Raw genomic sequence first — 19,388 nt, 5'->3', positions numbered from 1 at the left:
GAAAACACTGAATAAAGTAAATGCCTAGATTCAAGAGGCATATTTTAAGAACTTCAATCTTTTCTTAAATCTTATTGCTTTCATTTTAAAAAGTACATTTCTAGATTGTCAAGGGCGGGGGAAAAAAAAGGACACATATGTAATACCCTTTGTAATACTTTAAGCAATAAAAAAAAAAAAGAAAGAAAGAAAAAGTACATTTCTATATAGTTTTTTTCTTGAAGGAAGGTTTTCAACTTGAATGTGTAGTGCCTGAAGTTTTCTTGTAGTGACAACCTAGAATCTAATATTACCAGACATTCTGATGTTTTAAAGGATACATTACAACTATGTTTCTAAAAATAATCATTAAGGTTTAAATGTTAGGATAGAAGGGGGTATCAATTAGTTCTTACCAAAGGGAACAGGAGAAAGACTCAGGAAATTTTTTCTTGAGAACATAGCAATTAAATTAAGCCTTGAAGTGCCAAGGAAGACTTCATTGAGAGAAAACAATTTTTAATGTGAAAGTGATTGCTGGAACACCATTTTTTTAATGACATCAATGCCTCAGAATGATAGCATTTTACATTTGCCTAACAGAAATACTGAATTAGCTGTCTTCGACAATTACTTTCTATAATCTTATCAAGTAAATCTTGCAATAATAAATTTCAGGACATGTTAATGTGCAATAAAGAATATGTTGATATGCAAATAAGCCAATAATTGTCAGGTAGGAGGCAAAACTAAACTGGAGTCTATCAAACTTTCAAACGAGTTAAGATTGTTTCCCTCTGAGTTATATAGAAGAAACTATATAAGCACTTAAGGCTACCTTAGTAGGTACCAGATATTATGTTACATACAGAGCCTTGTTGGGCATAATTTTCAACTCATTAAAAATATAAGTAAAGTTATATTGACAAAACATTAAAAAGTAGCAATTTTGCCCTAACTGGTTTGGCTCAGTGGATAGAGCATCACCTGAAGGCTGAAGGATCCCGGGTTAGATTCCGGTCAAGGGCACATGCCTGGGTTGTGGGCTCAATCCCCAATAGGGGGCATGCAGGAGGCAGGCCCATCAATGATTCTTTCTCATCACTGATGTTTCTATCTCTTTCTCCCTCTCCTTTCCTCTCTGAAATCAATAAAAACATATTTCTTAAAAGTATCAATTTTAATTAAATAGACAAAATTTAAGTTAATTGAAAAAACATTGTCACTAAGAGAGAAATGTATTATCTATTGGTAAAAAGATATAATGATTATAAATACATATGCACCTAACAAAATCACAAAATATGCAAAATTACTGATAGCTAAAGGTGGAAAGAAAATAGTAAAAAATTATGGTTGCCTATTTTAAATTACGCCTTACAAAATAATAGATGGATAAAACCTAAGGAAACATGAGATTTGTATTATATATAGGCAACAAGCTTGACCAAATGTATAGAACTTTACAACAAATTCAAATTAACATTCTTTTCAAACACTATATGAAATATTTCCCAAATAATGACCATCTACTAAAGCTTCAAAAGAAGACTCAAATTCCAAAGATCAAAATCTAATAAACTATACTCTCCGAGCACATTGCAACAAAATTTGAAACAGAAAGATAGCTAACAACATTCTAAGCCTGGTGAAAGAATTATGCAGCAGAATAATCCTTCATTTAGAGGAAACAATAAGGAACATTATGAAATATTACAGCGGAAGACTTACAGGTCAAAATTGGTGGGATACAGATAAAAGAATTGGAAAACTATCCTTTTGAAGGCCATTGAAGACAAACACTGAAAATGACAAAAGACACTGTAAATTCAAAGGAACAAGGAAGGCTAAAAACGACAGAAATTGCTGAAATAGAGAAAAAAAGGCAAAGAAAATTAAGAAAACCAAAAGTTGGTCCTTTGAAGAAAATATTAAAAAGACAAACTCTGGCAAAACCAATTAAGGAGAGTTGAGGATGTGAATTAAACTATGGTATAAAAACACGAAAGAACTACAGACAAAACAAATTGTTTTAAATTATAAAATATTACAAACTATATATACCAATATATTTTACAACTTAGAAAAAAATGTTTCTAGAAAAGTAGCAAAATTGGCACAAAGTATACAAAAATTGGAATAAACTAATAATTAAAGAAAAGTGAGTGGCTTAACCAACCAACACCTTATAAAGAGAAGGAGGAAATCCCAACCCAGGCTTTTTTTAAAAATATATATTTTTATTGATTTCGGAGAGGAAGGGAGACAGAGAGAGATAGAAACATCAATGATGATAGAGAATCACTGATTGGCTGCCTCCTGCATACTCCCTACTGGGGATTGAGCCTGCAATCCAGGCATGTGCCCTTGACTGGAATCGAACTCAGAACCCTACAGTCCGCAGGCCAATACTCTATCCACTGAGCCAAACTGGCTAGGGCTATTTGGAAATAATTTCAAACTTTCAAAAGAATTGCCAGTATAGCACAAAGAACATCCATAAACTCTTTATCCATTATCAACCTATTTTTTTTAATATATTTTATTGATTTTTTACAGAGAGGAAGGGAGAGAGATAGAGAGTTAGAAACATCAATGACAGAGAAACATCGATCAGCTGCCTCCTGCACATCTCCTATGGGGGATGTGCTCGCAACCCAGGTACATGCCCTTGACTGGAATCGAACCTGGGACCTTTCAGTCCACAGGCTGACGCTCTATCCACTGAGCCAAACCGGTTTCGGCCATTATCAACCTATTGTTAACATTTTACCCATTTGTTCCACCATTTGCCATTTGCTTATGGCATGCACCCTTACGCTCCCTCCCTCTCTTCCTTTCTCCATGTAATTTACTTGTAAGTATATGAGTATGTATTTCCACAGAATGAGGATATTCTCTTACATAAACATAGTACAGTTATCAACTTCAGTAAATGTTACACTGACACAATGCTTTATCATCTGTATGCAGTTTTGTGTCTTAGCACAATAATGTCCTTATAGCATCCCCACCCACCACCTCAAGTACAAATTGAGTCTTGTCCAGCATTTGTCATCAGCCTTCTTTAATCTGGAATAGTTCGTGGCCTTTATCTTATGTAGCACTGACATTTTTTAAGAACACAGTCCTTTTATTTTTAAATTAGAGGCCCAGTGCATGAAATTTGTGCCCTGGGGGAGGGGGTCCCTCAGTCTGGCCTGGACCCTCTTGAAGTCCAGGAGCCCTTGGGGGACGTCCAACTGATGGCTTAGGCCTGCTCCCTGTGGTCAGTGCACGTCATAGCGACTGGATGTTCTGTTCGGTTAATTTGCATATTAGCCTTTTATTATATAGGATAATATAACCCGTATTTGAGGTTTATCTGATGTTTCCTCATGACCAGATTCAGGTTATATATTCCTAGCCAGAATCCTTCATAAGTGATCTGTGTCTTTCTCCAGGTAATACATCCAGAAGAAGCATACAATATCCAACTGTTTCAGCATGTGCAATTCCACTGTTAAATGGAATGAGAAATAAAAACAGTCCATAAAAAGCCTTGTACAAAAAGATCCACAGTAGCTTTTACTCCTAATAGACAAAATTTCGAAGCAGCTGAGATGTCCAATAACAGGAGAATAAACACACTGCAGTATATTCATACAATGTACTACTACTTGCAATGTACTACTACTTGCAAATTATTGATGAATAAAACAACAAGGATAAGTCTTGGAAACTTTACCCTGCATGAAAGAACCCAGATATAAAAACAAATACTGTGTAATTCCATTTAGATGAAATTCCAGAATTAGCAAAACTAATCCATGGTAATAGAAATCAAATCACTCTTTATGTTTTGGGGGATTTGCTAGAAAGGGACATGAGAGAACATTCTGGGGTAATAGAAATGTTCTATATCTTGATGGGGTGTGGGCTACACAGATGCATGCATTTGTCAAAACTGACCCAACTATGTATAGTTAATATATGTAGATTTCACTATGTGTAAATTATTTCAATTTAAAAATATAACAAAAAAGTCAGTATTTTTCTCCCCAGTAATAACAACTTGGGAGATATACTATTAGTAATAATAAAAGTATAAAATAATTTAGAAATTAACCTAAGTAATACCACCATTTATAACTTTGGTAACAATCATAAAATGAAGAGATAAATAAATAAAGACTTAGTATTAAAACAGATGGAATGCTGGTGACAGCAATGTAAAGACAGTAATTCTCTCCAAAGTAATTCATCACTCAAATATAAGTCCTATCAAAATACCTGAAGGGTCCTATTGTTCTAAATACAATATGGAAAAAAAGTGACCCAAGAATAACCATATTAACCAGAAAGCCTAAAGGTAACTAGTTCACCTTGCCAGATGATTAAATTTGTTACAAAACCACTCTAATTAGACTACAGAACTGGGATAGCAAAAGACAGGCAACTGGAACAGAATATTTCCAACAGCATTCCTTGGCATGAAGTCTCTCTTTAGAAACAACCTACACACAGTGCTCAATAAATACTCATGGAGTGTATCAATGACATGAGGCCTTCCTGAAGGCATCTGCTAGAACTCATTTTAATGATGATTCTACTAACTAAATCAAGTAAAAAAAAAAAAAAAAAGTGTTTAGTGGGAAAAGTAGGAAAAAAGAATGAGATCAATAGTATTAGCATTTATGTAAATTCTAAAACCCATAAACAAAATATTACTTTGGAAGGAAACACACATCTAAATAAATACATGAAGGTTGATTGGAAAATGCATTGAATATATTCCAGGGTAAGTGCCTAAAATGGGGGTAAACAGTAGTGAAACTATCACTCCTATCACCAGGATTAAAAGATAAAAGAGTAATGATATAAAGTGGAACAGAGATGCGGACCTGTGCGAAAAGTGGCATAAACTGAGGATGGCCAGCCCAATCATAAGCATCTGATGTCTCCAGAAGAAAAAAGTTTTTTAATCTGTCAAGACTTTTATATTAAAGTATTAACTCAATTTTTACAAATAAAGAAACTAAAGCTCAGAAGTTAACTTGCCCAAAGTCACTCACCTTGTGACTGCAAACCTACATCACTTTCCACAGCCAATGATCTTTCAGTATTACCGCATTTCATACGTAATATTCTTGAGTCAGCGGGTGAACAAAAAGAAAGGTGAGGAAATAACATGGATCCATTCACTCAGGAAGTGATGACATTAGTCAAGCTAGTTAGTGTAACAAACTATCACAAAGGAGGAGCAGCATTTGCCACATCATTTAGATAGCAACAAGTGTTAATAAGCATGACACTTTGCAGTATACTGCCTGGAGTATGGACTTCAAAGTCAAGCTACTCAAGTGTAATCCCAGGTCCCTTGTTTATAAGTTGTATGTTCTTAGAAAAATGATAAAACAGGTGTGCCTCAATACCAATACTGTAAAATGGTGTTATTAGGAGGAAAATGAAATAATGCACGTGCTATTCTTAGCCTGGCATAGAATATGCCCTCAAATCTTTGCTGTTATCAACTGTTGGCCTTTCTATCTTCTCTCACTTATCAAATCGGTATGGCTGTGGCATAATTTACCATTTTTTTATTTCTCTGCTGCATGTGGCACCTTAGACCACTGCCACTTGAAACCCTCTCCTTGGTTTGTCAAATGACACACACTTCTGCCCATCTCTCTGATTCTCGGTCTCCTTGGATACGCTGCTTCTGCTCACCATTAAATTCTGGTGCCACCAGCGTTCTTTTCTCAGTCTCCCTTTTATCTCTCTATAAGTATATCTTGGGAAATTTCAGCTATTTTTATGGTTTTGGGCTGATGGCTGCCAAGATGTGTATCTTTAGCTCTTAGCATCTTCTCCTAACAAGTCTGTTCCTTAAAACCCTCCAATGATACCCTATATTAATGCTGAGAATAAATTAAGCATATTTAAAAGTTGAATCTCTCCTTCCTTCATTGACCAAGACATGTAAAGTAAAACAAAATTAAATCCAAACTTGAATACAGTCTATTCCTTTTCCAAACATCCTCTTCCTACATCCTAGCTCTCACCAGGTGGTACTGCTATGCACCCAGTCCTCAAGTTAGAAACCTGAAAAACATCCATGCTACTCCTTTTTTACCATCTCGTTTATTTTACCTCAAATGTATGTAATCCATTTCTTCCTCCCTGTTATGACTGCTTTAGTTCAACCCCTCATCTCTTACCCAGAGCAACCCCTAACAGAGCTCCCCAATTCCTACCTTGTTACCTCTGCAATTCAACCCTTCATACCACTCCAAAAACCTAATACTAAAATGCCTCAGGATACCATTCCCCTGCTGAAGACCTTTTATAGACTCTACATGACAAAATTGAAGCTTCCCTGCATGCTTTTAAAAATCTAAAATTCTTCTGCTACCCAAGTCTTCATCTTCCATAATTCCTGCCACTCCCTGCCTCCCACTTTATGCTTCAGGGATACAGAATTGCTTGTGTGTTCCTAGAACACATACCATGTTTCCAAGCTCTGGCTCATGCTGTCCCCTCTCCCAACAATGTCCTGCCTCTGCTCTCACTCCCCACCATCCAAAACCTGACGAAATTCTTATTCTTTTTTCTGGGGCAGAAACTAGTTAGTTAGAAACTAGGAGACTCTCCCGATTTCCAAGAGCTGGGTTTGTGGCCCTCCTCTAAACTCCCACAGCCCTTTGGCATCTCTCTAGCTGAGCACTTACTACAACTGGAACTGAAATGAACTGTTTATATTTCTGTTTCTCATATAACACCGGGCACATGTAGGGCAGAGAACCTACTGCCCTGATCTCAGCACAGTGATCTACTGAGCTCTTCCTCTGGCTATGTGTTGAAACAGCCTTTGATAAGAGCTTAAAAAAGGGAGAGCCTTGTAATCAGTGACTTCACGGTAAAAGAAAGAACTGAACTGGGAATGAGGAATTGCTTCTTAAACATACTAATTAAGTACAAATCTAACCCCTAATACAAAAATATAGTGTCAGCATTCAATTAGGGCAGTGTGGTAAAGTAAGGCCCTCTCCACAGCCCCCCTCCAAAAAAAAAAAAAAAAAAAAAAAAAGGCATTTCGGGAAAGACACCTACATGAAACACAGAGGTGGGAAAGTACAGTGAAAATTATGGTTTGGTTTTTTAACATTACTGCCTGGAAATTTCAAAAAATGAACAGAAATTCTATTAAGTACTGAGAGACTTGTGGGAAATGGGTAATAATAAAAAATTATAATGGAATAATTTATGAATGACAAAGATGACAAAATTGGCTACTAAGAGGAGCTTATCAACTCTTCTACAAAACTTTTGTCTAATTCTGCAATGGCTTTAGGTACCTATGTGGATTAAGGGGAAATGGAGATGTTGGGAAATAACTAAAGCAAAAGCTAGACCTCTAGTTGGGTCAGTGCTGTAATTTCAATATTTTAATTTCCCAAGGAAGAAGGGTTTCAAAAGATACAGCACACCCTTTGCCAATCACCGTCATGCATTCATCCTCTTCCCCAATCTCATCACCATCTTTTCAAAAAAATTCCAAGTCTAAATATCCTATTTTAATGTCTTTTAATGGCTTCAGTAAAGAATCATTAAAATGTCTCTAAATTTGGCAGTCCAAACAAATCTCAAGTCATACTAACCCAAATGTTTTTTAAGCTCAAGTTCCATAAACTTTTCACTCTTTACTTAAACCCTCAACATCCATTTTTCACAGTGGGAATCAACGAACTTTACAGAACTTTACGACTTCTATTTTCAGTACTAGGCTAACTGATTCGCCCCTCCCTCCCCCAAGCAGGTCATAATATCCTCATTATTGCTAACAAATAAAGTTGAGAAATCATATTGAGGTTAGCTTAAGTAAAAGATAGCCAGAAATTATACAAAGTAATAGAAGCGTGGTTAATTTAAATCCACCAATGATTTTAAGAACCACATTATAATAAATTATAAATTGTTTTCATCTCTACCGTCCAATTAAATTTTTTTAAAATCATGTTTAAGGGCACAAACTTGCAACTAGTACCTAAGTAATTCCTGGAGATCTAAAACACAATACAGTGAATACAGACAGCAATACTGTATGGCAATCATCAAACTTATTTTATTCCAACAACACACACAAAAAAGATGATCATGTGACATGACAGAGATGCTATCACTACAATGGCAATCATATTGCAATATATAAATATCAAATCTACATGCTGTACAACTTAAGTTTAAACAATGTGTCCAATATACTTCAAATGTTTAAAGAAATTCACAGATAAAGGTGCATTTTAGATTTGAATGGAAAGTGTAACCTGTTTGTCCCTATGAGCCATTTCTGAAAGTGCTAATGAAAAATAGCATGGTCTAAAGATGGGTAAGATCCAGGAGAAAGAGGACAGAAAAGATGTCATCCACAACTAAGCAGCCCCCAGAAGGAGGTGGATATGAACGCAAGGTTTTGGTATCTCATTTACAAATTTAAATTTAAAACGGAGTAAATGGACTCACATGCACTTCTTGGTACCCAACATAATACTAAAAGGTGGGGTAGGGGGGAGAAGACATGGGTCTTATTAAGAGATATGGAATGAAAGACAAGAGGCAAAACGTCTTTTGCTCTAAGCCATCTACCAACCTTCCTATCAAAATTCCTCTGCCAGGCAAGTGTTTTCTTTCCCTCTTATTTATGTACCATCTTATGGGAGGAAGAGCTCAACAACTCCAGTGTCTTTGGAATTTATTAAGCCAGCCCTAAAAATAAAAGTATTCTTGGTCTTTTTGCAGATATAAGCTACACCAGAAACTTAGTGTATCTGAATTTTCACTAACAGCAAACCACTTTGAATGAAGAAGCACCTTTTTAAGTCAGCAAGCGTCACACACCTCTCAAGAAACTCCCAAGTACCATGATAGCCATCCTTTGGCCAGCAAGCTCTCTGCTCTTCAAAAAGGAAAAAGAAAAACCCAAACGTGCCAGGAACTGACACACTCCACCAACTTTAGAGACAAGGCAGTCTTCCCGCCCTCAAAAATACAGGGCCCGTCCCCCCAGGACTAAGGGACATGCCCCCTGCCCCTGAGGCGCGCTCTCCTCTACGCCCGTGGCTTCCCCCCACCTTCCCCTTAAATGAGAAAGTGCTTCCATGGCGCCCCCCAAAGTTTCCAAGAGCAGCAGCCCCAGCCGCACTGGAGCCCAAAGGCTGCGAGAAGGGGCCGGAACCGCAGCGTGTCCATTCCAATCCCCCTCGGAGCCCCTCGCGTGTTTTTTAAAAATCGCACGTCGGGAGCGTGTCCCCGCCGACACGCTCGATGCCCCGACGGCTCTGGGACAGCCAGAGGCTGGCAGTGAACTCAGCGACTAACGAGCACCCATCCCCGCGCCGCCCCAACACCCTCCGCCCCCCAGGGGCAGGGGCACCGAGCCCAAAGGCACGCAGGGGGGCCCCTTCGCCCCAGGCACCCTCCTCCCCCACTGTCTGTAAATTCCAAAACACACCCAGAAAATCTCCGCCGGCGGGAGGGTCGCTAAGCAATCGGCGGGTCGCTTCCCAGGGACCTCGGAGACCCGCACCCTGAAACTCGAGATGATGTGGGGGTGTGACCCGGGCTGCGCCCCTCCTCCCCCGCCCCCCGGGAAAATCCCGCGCGGCCGAGGCGACTCACCAGACCAGGGAACACAGAGAGAGGCAAGAGACCAGGGCCAAGGCCCGCCGGTACTTCTTCATCTTCTCCTCCTTCTTCCCCCGGCCAGAAGGCGGCACATCCTCCCTGCAGCCGCTACTGCCGAGGCCAAGATGGAGGAGCCGGAGCGCGAGGATGGGAGCGCGAGTCCGAAGGGCTGCGGCGCCGGGGGAGCGGCTCCTCGGCGGCCCGCGTGCCGGCCGCCCTCACCCAGGGGCCCGCGGGGGCGCTTCACAGGACTCCGGGCTCTGCCGCTGCTGCCGCGGCCGCCAGCTCGTCGCGCCCGCCTCCTCCAGCCGCCGCCGCCGCCACAGCCACCCCGTATCCCCCCGCCCGCCCCGGCTCTCCCTCCGGGCTGCCCGCGACCAACGGCCGCAGCGGACTCGCCCGCCAACAGCCAATCACCGGCGGGGCCGCGACACCTCACACACCGCTGAGCTGGAAGCAGCCGCGTCACCCACGTCCCGCGGCGCTCGCCACTCCACCGGCCCTCGCGCGGGCCACGCCCCCTCCGACGTCTCTGGCGGAGAAGCCGGAGGGGGGAGGACACAAAGCGCGAGAGCAGCGAAGCCACCGCCCGCCCACCTCAAGTCCCGCCCAGTCAGGGAGCTCAGGTTCAGGAAGTCGGAGAGGAGCCCCTTGACGCTCAGCCTGCTTCCTTACAAAGGCCCGCCCCTTTGCTCAGGGCGCGCTGAGTCCGCGCAAGGCCTCTTGGGAGTTGTAGTTTACCCTCCGGAACCTTCCTTTCCCTTTTCCTTTCCCCGTCCCTCCTGGAATTACGGAGTGGATGGAGAGGTTTATAGTTTGGCTTTTCACCACAAGACTGACCAGCTTTGGAATTATTGCACTCAGTTTTTCTCTTTGGGCACAGTTTCTGGGGTGGCCTAGAATGATGGTGGAGAGAAAAAAAACCTATATTAATAAGATTTAAAAGGCGTTTTTCCCTGCGTCAATGGGCCTGGGCCATCGAGTCAGGTGCTGATTGGTACGCGGGAAGGGGGTGTGCCAACATTCTTCTCACCTGATTGGTTGGGGTGGAAAGTCCTTCGCCTCTCCGCCTGCGGGAGAATTTCGCCGCCCGCCAAGTTCCTCTGATCGGGTGCGCTCTGTTGGTCCCCGTCCCGCTGGATTCCTGCTGTGGGTGGGCCGGGAAAGTTCGGAAGGGAAACTTCGGCTCCTGCTGGGGAGTTCCAAGTCCTAGGGTTCTTCCGAGCGGGGAAGGCTACCCCATTTGACCGCTTCTCAGTCTTTAGTAACAGCCATGTGGTCACCCTAGATTTTTATGCCAGGGAACCCAAAAAATCTCCCAGAAGCTAGTTTAGAGGCACTGCCGAAATTCCGAAATGCTTTACTGCTTTTCTTCCCAAGCGCTTCTTTTTTGTTGGTTTTTTGTTTTGTTAATCCTTACCCAAGGATATTTTTCCATTGATTATTTTTTAGAGAGAATGGAAGGGAGGGGGAGAGACATATGATGTGAGAGAGGCCAGTATTTTAATCGATTTTCTACAGCACCAATACAATAGATATTTAGGGAAGGAAAGTTTTGTTTCCAATACTTTAAATGTTTATTTCATAAAACTTTCAGGTCAAAACCACATGAGTTATTATCATTAGTTTGACATGTATATGGCTCTGAATATATATATACTAGAGGCCCAATGCATGAAATTGGTGCAAGAGTAGGCCTTCGCAGCCCTGGCTGCCTCAGCCGCCCTTACAGCCTCTGCATCGTCCGTCCAGTTCTTCCGCTGTTCAGCAGTTCAGTCGATTTGCATATTATGCTTTTAGTATTATAGATGAGAATACATATTAATACCTTTAGGATTTTATTTGGAAAAGGTATTACAGGGTCCACAATTTCATTATTTTTCAAAATGTCTTTATTATAGAAGCAAAATTGGCTATTCAAAATTGCTTTCTAATGTACACATTCCATTTACAGAGTAACATCCTATGACAGTGTGAGAGTACATATATGCATGATCAGAAACAAAGGTACATGGGGGTTTGTTGTCAGAGGCCTAATAGCAAGTTAGCACTTGCAGTAAAAGGGTGAAGAAGGGAAGGGAGAGGAATGTAAACTCTTCAGTCTTGAGTTTTGGTCATGAGGATACAGAAGGACCTCAAAGCAACAGCATGTGGGAAGTCAAATGCAACTTAGTGAACATTTTGGCATCTTGGGTGTAGAATGTGTGCGTGTGTAGTGGTCTCTCTGAATTGAAAAGACTTTTTTATCATTACAGCTATGAGGGAGGACTAGTGAACATGGGTTTTGCACAATAAGTGATCAGGAGCAGAAGGTGATATTTCCTTTTCATCACTTCTCTCTAATTACTCTCTGTATTCACCAACTCCCCACCCACTCTGCCATGCTGTCTGCCCTCAGTTCCTTCACTAACACACCACACACACACACACACACACACACACACACACACCACTTTTTCTGAGCCTGCTAATTTTCTCAAGAGCGACATGTCCAGTTTCAACACCAATATGCTTTCATCGTGGAGATGAACTCTTGCCTGATGAGGGTAAGTGCTGTAGGTGTTCAGAGGAGAAAGGCGGGGATGGATCAAGCTGGCTACTCCAGGGAAGTAGTGGGAGAGAAGGATTAGGACTGGGCCTTAAAGCCGCCGGATGAATATTCCCTGGCCAAGGGAGCCTGAGCCACTGACCATGTTCATGTCGTGTTTCAGGTGCAGATGGCACTTCCCAGGCATTGGGAAGGGCAGAAAGCTAAGGAATGGAGGTTCACCTCCTATACTCAAGGGGAAAGAAAGATGGTCAGTTTACCTTGAGAGAAGGCAGGTCAGGGGGTTGTAGCAGACATAGGTGAAAGGTAGTTTGGGCAGATGACAGAATGTCTTGAATGCCCTGCTAAAGTCTGTTAACATAAAAAAACCATTGAAACCTGTAAAGAATTTTTGTGAGTTTATTTGAGCCAAACTGTCGACATATGCCGGGAAGCAGAACCTCAACGGATTGAGATAGTGGTCCGGAGAATGGTGGGGTTACATCTGCATTTATACATTGCAATCAAAGGAGGAACATAGGTGGGTTACATGAAATTCATTGGTGATAGATTAAGGAGGAGGGATAAGCAAAGCAGGGAAACCCCTGGGATTGGATAAAAAGTAAAATGATGGACACATACTTAGGTGGGTGCAGGAACAATTAACATGATGATAAAGGAATTTGTGGTATCTGTCCTGGGGCCCAGCACATTTGGTTGTGACCCAGGGGCTCCAGATAAAGGGAAGTCACAAGTTACCCAGACATTTCAAGGGTATGTTATCATAGATGCAAAAAGACAGATAGGCTCAGTTAAGGTAAAGGTTGACCTTGTCAGTGAAGATACTGGCCTAGGACATAACTGCCCACCATAACTGCTTTTAGTCAAAGTTTGATTTCAGACCATCCTTTGTGGTTACTTTAGGTCTCTGAGTTTGCAAGACTGCCATGCAGGCCTCCCCTGAGCTTGTCAGGTCAGCATGTGGCCCCTTTCGTCCACAAGTCCCCCGGGAGTATGTACTACTCCGCTCCTGGTCCAGGGACAGCATCTCTGAGCAGAGTTATTTCTCTTTCTTTCCAGTGAGAAACCAATACAGATTCTCGGCCTTAATCTTGAAAAAGGCAGCCAATTACTCTCTTACCTGTTGAAGGCCCAGCAGTGGTTACTAACCTGGGGAAGAGCTCATCTGTTTGCTGGATGCAGAGTTTACTCCCAGAGAAAAAATTAGTCATCAGAGAACTAGGAAATCCAAAGAACTTTCCTCTGACGTCATCAGAACATTCACATAATCTATCTTTAATTTGAACATTTTCACAACATTAGAAACCTGTTGAGATAAAAGAATATACTGACAGAGGGGAGGAGGCACAATATGAACAAGGGATACATGGAGAGAAACAAGGAGAGATGGGGAGCTGGAGGAGGGGTGAATAAGAAATGAACTTGACAAGTCCTGCAGCTTTGTGGTCACCATGGTGACCTCAGGAGGTCATTTCTCTGTCTTCTTCCGACTTTCAAGAAAATCTTTGAAGGATTGACCTGCAGTCCAAGGAAGCCAAATGAACAGTGGAAGAGATCCTATATCTTTATCCTTTTTCATTGCTCTTACTGGCAGCAATCAATGTGAAGTTTTGGGTTTGACTTATTTTTTTTTTTTTTTTAAGAAAAGAGGAATTTATGAAAAAGTGTAAAAGCTAGAAGCTGAATAGTGATAGGAGCAGCAGGCTGATAACCATGATGACTGAGGAAACAAGGCCTCGTCCCATGCTTTCCTGCTGTGGTTGTGTAAGAAACTGAAAATGCACAACCAGGAAGTGGCCCCTGGGTTCTCGCTTTTGTTCCTGAAATGTCTGGGGTAAGCCAGAGCCAGGGAGAAAGGGCTCTTCCGAAGCATACTAACTTTGTTCTCAGTGAGTTTGTTTGAACACCTAACACCCCCAGGGAGCACATGAAAGGACAAACACACACGGGGCCACCGTGCTGCTGCTGAGGGTTACAGTCTGGCAAAATAAAACGCAAGATTAAACACCAGCATGTATCCATCCTGTGTTTCCCTAAGAGAACCTTCATATTGGCCGAAAGGACATTTCATGTGGCCTGGGCCAACAGTGTGTTGCTTGGGACAGTAAATACGCCAAAGGAGAACTTATCTTTGGGTCCCACATGGCTACGTGACCCTCTGATATCACCAGTGTGATGTTGCAGCTTCCCAGCACAGCTGTCTTTGAACACATGCAACATAGGGCTGTCAATGAATAAATAAAACTCCATGAGCAGGAGAGAGCCCACACCTAGACACCCTGCAATTCGATCCTGCTGTGTTTCACCTTCCACAGGCTTCGGCCACACCGTGCATGTGTTTACAAAAATTTCTCACACACACACACACACACACACACACACACACACGGGAAACCAGATTTTTTCTGTTGTGCTTTATGGTGACACAAATTATGGGTTGCTCTATTCTCCATTGTTTCTATGCAAACTGCTTGACTTTTTGTTCATAAAATTGAAATTAGCAACAACAACAACAACAACAAAAAGAATCTTTTTCTCCTCACTCCCACCTTCTTGCTATTTTATATCTAAAGGTTGATACAACTCATTGACTTGGGTAAGATGGAGACAAGAGTCAACAGAAAGAGTACAGGAAAAAACCCAGCCCCTCACTCAACACTTGTGAGGCCTTAGGTAAGGCTCTTAATTTCCCTAAATCTGTAAAATGAGAACCACGAGGCTCCTCTGGGATTGAAAAGATAATCAAATAAGGTAATGGGAGCTTTTAGCAAAGTGTCCAGCACAGAGTCATCACTACTGAACATTAGTCGAATCTTAATCTGAATCAGTGGGTGGAAGAGAACACAAAATACTTGAAAAACATCCATTAGGACTATTTTTAGTCTTCAAAGCAGTTCTGCCAGTTGAGGAACATATTTTTGTGTATTGTATTCACTGATCTGGCACTTAACACTTAAAGTGCCTTGTATTTTCTCAACAATGAAACAATGAATTGTTGAGTTTTTCTTAATGACTCTTTTCAGCATCCCCGGCTACCATGTGCACAGAATAAACTAGACCTAAGTAGTATTCTTCCGTCCATGTTGCCTTCCTGTCATGTATATAGATTTCTAAAAGCTCTGCCTATAATGATATTCCTTATGTTCTGCTTTATTTCGAAGCGTTCAATATACTTCTGCAAATTAGGGAGAAGAAAAAGTTGAGACACACAAATTGGACATAGGATGTCTATATTCTAGAGTGTCTAAATGTCTAGATTCTCAGGGCTGGGAGGAAGCAAGTCCTCATGTTAGCGAACCACGAAAGATGAAATGATAGCTCAGAGTCTGTGTCAGCAGACCAGGTGGGGCTGAAGTTCCCTATGTCTTAACCCACTCATTATGACTCTGTAGGTGGGGCTCTCGCTGAGATCACCATGAATAACCCAGGTGAAGACAGGCCTGAAGCAAGCAGAGTCTTGCTGGCCCCAGGTAAATCTGTTATGAGTATTTTCCTACTACTTTATATGGGGAGAAGGAGAGAGCTGGCTCCCGGGGATAGACCCAGAAACATGTATTCACATACTGCTTTTTGCTTACAATGAATAAAACTCGAGATTTTTATTATTTGTTTATGACCATCACCCGTTCTATCTTATGGAAATAGCATTTCCTTGTTCCAGGGTAACTGGACTCCCCCGACCTTGCACCTGGCCCCAAGGGGTCTGGATGGGTGCTGTCCTCACCCTCCTGGCCAGTGATTGGCCTCTTGTGGGGGCACGTGACCCAGGTTAGCACATTCTGAGTCTTTCCTTGGGATTTTTCAAACTGGAGTTTAGGGGATGTGTCTTTTTTTTTTTTTTTTTTTTAATCTGTGTGATGTCTAAGGGATGGAGCTGGAACCCAGGGACTGCTGGTACCCTTGATTAGGAGCAAATGAAGTCAGCAGCAGAGAGAAGCAGAGATAAAGGATAAAGGTCCTACTGATATTCAAGCCCTGGCTCCAGTTTTCCCAGGACAGGATGTCCTTTCTGGAGTCTGGTTAAAGGAGACAAGGCGATCCTCTGTTATTTAAGCTAGTTCGAGTTGGACTTCTGATTCCTGAAATCAAAAGAATTCCAATTGACATGCCCTGCCTACCTGAAGAATGTATTTCCTCACAGGTGAAAAGAGCAACGTAATTATTTTGCATGACAAAGAACTGATAGGTAAATAGCTTTCCGTCTTTAGAACCAGTTTCTAGACAATAATTAGAAATGACAAGTAATGCTGCTGTTGACTCTACTTGACAGGGATTGTTAACGCCTGACTTCCTCTGTGAAATCTATGTTTTAAAGCTATTTCACACAAAATGATTTCCCACTCATCAAACCCAGCAGCCCTTTTCTTCCTTCTCTTATGTCTCAAGTTCACTTGTCCAGCGTGTTTGCAATCGGAGCCTTTCTGTTCCTTAGGAAATGTTATCCCATCACTTGCAAGTTTCCATTCGTTAGAATTCACCTTTTTGTGTCTTCAACCTCCATCTCCACTGCTTCTTTCCCATCTGCTCACATACATCTTTATATCTTCCCTGTTAACAGGAGTTTTAAGTGAACTTGTTTTGTTAAAATAAGTGCCTTCGTATCTAAACCCACAGCAGCAATTTGATCCTCCCAGTAGGTAACCTCAGTGGTTGGATGTATTCTGATTTGAAATAAAACCAAATAACTTTTTGAAATTGAAATATAATCGACATATTACATTGTGTAAATTTATGATGCACAATGTGTTGACTTGATACACTTTATATTACAACATGACTATGGTCTTAGCTAGATATCACCTCTGTCATGCCATATTTCTTCTTAGTGGTGGGAACAGTTAAGATGTAGTCTCTTAGCAACTTTGAAGTTCATCATACAGTATTGTTGTCTATAATCACTGTGCTGTGTGTTACATCCCCAGGATTTATTTATCTACTGGTTTCAAGTCTATACCCTTAAATGACACATCCTCAATTCCCTGATCCTACAGCCTCCGGTAACCATAAATGACTTTCAAAGTAGGAATTCCACTAAAGTCTCCAGTAGACTATAACACCCTCCAGGGTACAGAAGTGTCCTATTTATCTATATCCTTAGCCCCTAGGACTCTGCTTGGCATATACTAGTACTACGTAGTCAATAAATGTTGAATGAATGAATGATTTTAGTCATCTTCTATAGAGGCCCACTCTCAGACTCACTGGTTAACTACCTAAGCAATTTCCAAGCTTGGGGTTTTATGAATGCCTGTAATCCTGGAGCCCAAATGTAAAATCATTATAATTCAATTAGAAAAATCTGAGAGACACAATAGTAAACCCAGGGGCAATAGATTAGAACACCAAGAAAGGTTTAATCTCTCACAAAGACCATGGTCACAAATACACTTTAGGCCTCTGTTAAGGCCTTTGTGGGAGATCCTGGGAGTAAATACAGTTTATATCCATTTCATCGTTGGATGCCGGGCCTGTTTTATAGAGCTCTCTATCCCAGTTACTCAACCAGTCCAATCATGTCTAATATATTCATAGCCAAGATACAAGATATTCTCTTGCTGCTGTCCTTGAAGTATCTTTTTACTTTGGACTTAACTGATCCTTTCAAATGGGTAGCCTGGGCCAGGGAATGCGCACGGGGATTAACAGGACTGAGTTAAGGCTGGCCGAAAAGGCAAATCGTTGCCATTCACTCATTAAGTCATCAAACATGTTACTGAGCTCCTGCTGCTTTATTCCAGGCACTGTGTTAGACACTGAGGACACAGAGATGAAAGCCGTGGCCCCTGCCCTCAAGTTGCGCACAGCCCCGCGGGAGGCTGCATGAAGTGCTGGTGAAAATCAGACCCGTGTTCTAATCCTGACACTGCATCTTACTAACCGTATAAATGTGGACAAAGCCTTTCTAAGCTTCATTTCCCACATCTACAAAATGGGAATAATAGCCCTACTTCACAAGGTCAATGTGGTCATTAATAAGAGGAACTACAGTGCCTAGCACATAGAAAGCACTCAATAGATGGCATCTACTATATCATGGTCATCATCATCCTGGGAACAGCCAGGTAAATGAGCAACTACAATATTGCATGTGACGTCTGAGGCTCGGGGAACGTGCTAGTACTATCAGAGCATCACCTGGGATGGTGATGAGGAAGACTTACTAGAGGAGGGGAATTGATACCAAGCTGAGCCCAGAGAGAGAGAGAGCAGGAAGTCAGGCATGGGAATAATAGCATATGTAAAAGCCCAGGGGCAATAAAAAGAGGCACTTTCAGGAAATTGCAAGTAGTTCAGTCTGTCTGCATCTTGGAATACATGTGGGGAGGTGGTCCGAGAGCTAGTGAGGAAGGGAGGGGCCAGGCCGTCACCCCGCAGTTGCCACAGGGTCACGCACTGCCACACCTACACCACTGTCCTTGTATCAATACTGGATGGTTCCTTGTCCCTAAGGAACCTTCTCCCTTGGCCTTGGGCTTTAGGATTTGGATGTTTCTTTCAATTTTCCATTTTGTCCTATGCCAGTCATGGCAGGTGTCACAAGGGAGAAGCAGGGCTCTGATGTCGTTTTCAGGAGTTTCCCTGAGGGGGGGGACCCACTCCAATACTGGACCAGCCTGCCAGTTCCTTCAAATCCAGAGACCGCCCCATCAGGTGGGAGGAAGTCCTTATGTCCGGGAGAGGAAAGGAAGTACCAACTAGTGATCAATTGCTACAGAAGCCATGCCTGTGGCCAGTGTCTCTTGTTCTCACTGATGGCTCTGACCTACCTACAGCTTAGGAGAAGGAGGAGCTTCAGATTTGCTACCATGTCCTATAGGAAGGTTCAGTCAAGGCCAGTCAACAGGTACTGAGTACAGACTTTGTGTCTAGGACTGTGCTAGGCACTGTAGAGAAGGATTCAGGCAGTGTGCTGAGACCCAAAGCAGTGATCTACGGGCCAGATCCGTGGTTACAAGCCAAAGCTCCAGGGTCCATGCTCTTTCTGATTCCTGACGCTGCTTTCGGGCATTAAGCATGGCCAATTTAGTTTAGGGTCAGCTGGAAATAAAGTACAAGTCATGACTGATTGCAACATCGCTTGCCTTGTTGACTTAATCGCAACAATCCTGACACAATAGAGGATTGTATTCAATCAATGGGAGGAATAGTGAATGGCCTTGCTAAGCAGGAAGAGGTACAATATGACCAGGAAAATCTT

The 19,388-nt window shown here is 42.0% G+C and overlaps 1 protein-coding gene across 8 annotated transcripts in view; it reads right to left on the bottom strand.

The window, feature by feature from the left end:
• SUCO (SUN domain containing ossification factor) overlaps window positions 1-9,966 on the bottom strand; it is a 53,521-nt gene extending 43,555 nt beyond the window's left edge. For all 8 annotated transcript variants that reach the window (XR_011468741.1, XR_011468742.1, XM_070397343.1 and 5 more), the window contains exon 1: window positions 9,637-9,966. Coding sequence is in view for 6 of the 8 variants with exons in the window: in XM_070397343.1 (XP_070253444.1) it covers window positions 9,637-9,698 (62 nt within the window). In the remaining 2 variants the exon portion in view is untranslated. The remainder of the gene's footprint in view (window positions 1-9,636) is intronic.
• Window positions 9,967-19,388: the final 9,422 nt, after the last annotated feature.

The sequence above is a fragment of the Myotis yumanensis genome, unplaced genomic scaffold (assembly GCF_028538775.1).
Source record: "Myotis yumanensis isolate MYYU_CA2020_CCGP unplaced genomic scaffold, mMyoYum1.0.hap1 SCAF_17, whole genome shotgun sequence".
Classification (NCBI taxonomy): Eukaryota; Metazoa; Chordata; class Mammalia; order Chiroptera; family Vespertilionidae; genus Myotis; species Myotis yumanensis.
The sequence above is the reverse complement of the archived record's forward strand: the minus strand, read 5'-3'. Positions and strand labels throughout refer to the sequence as shown.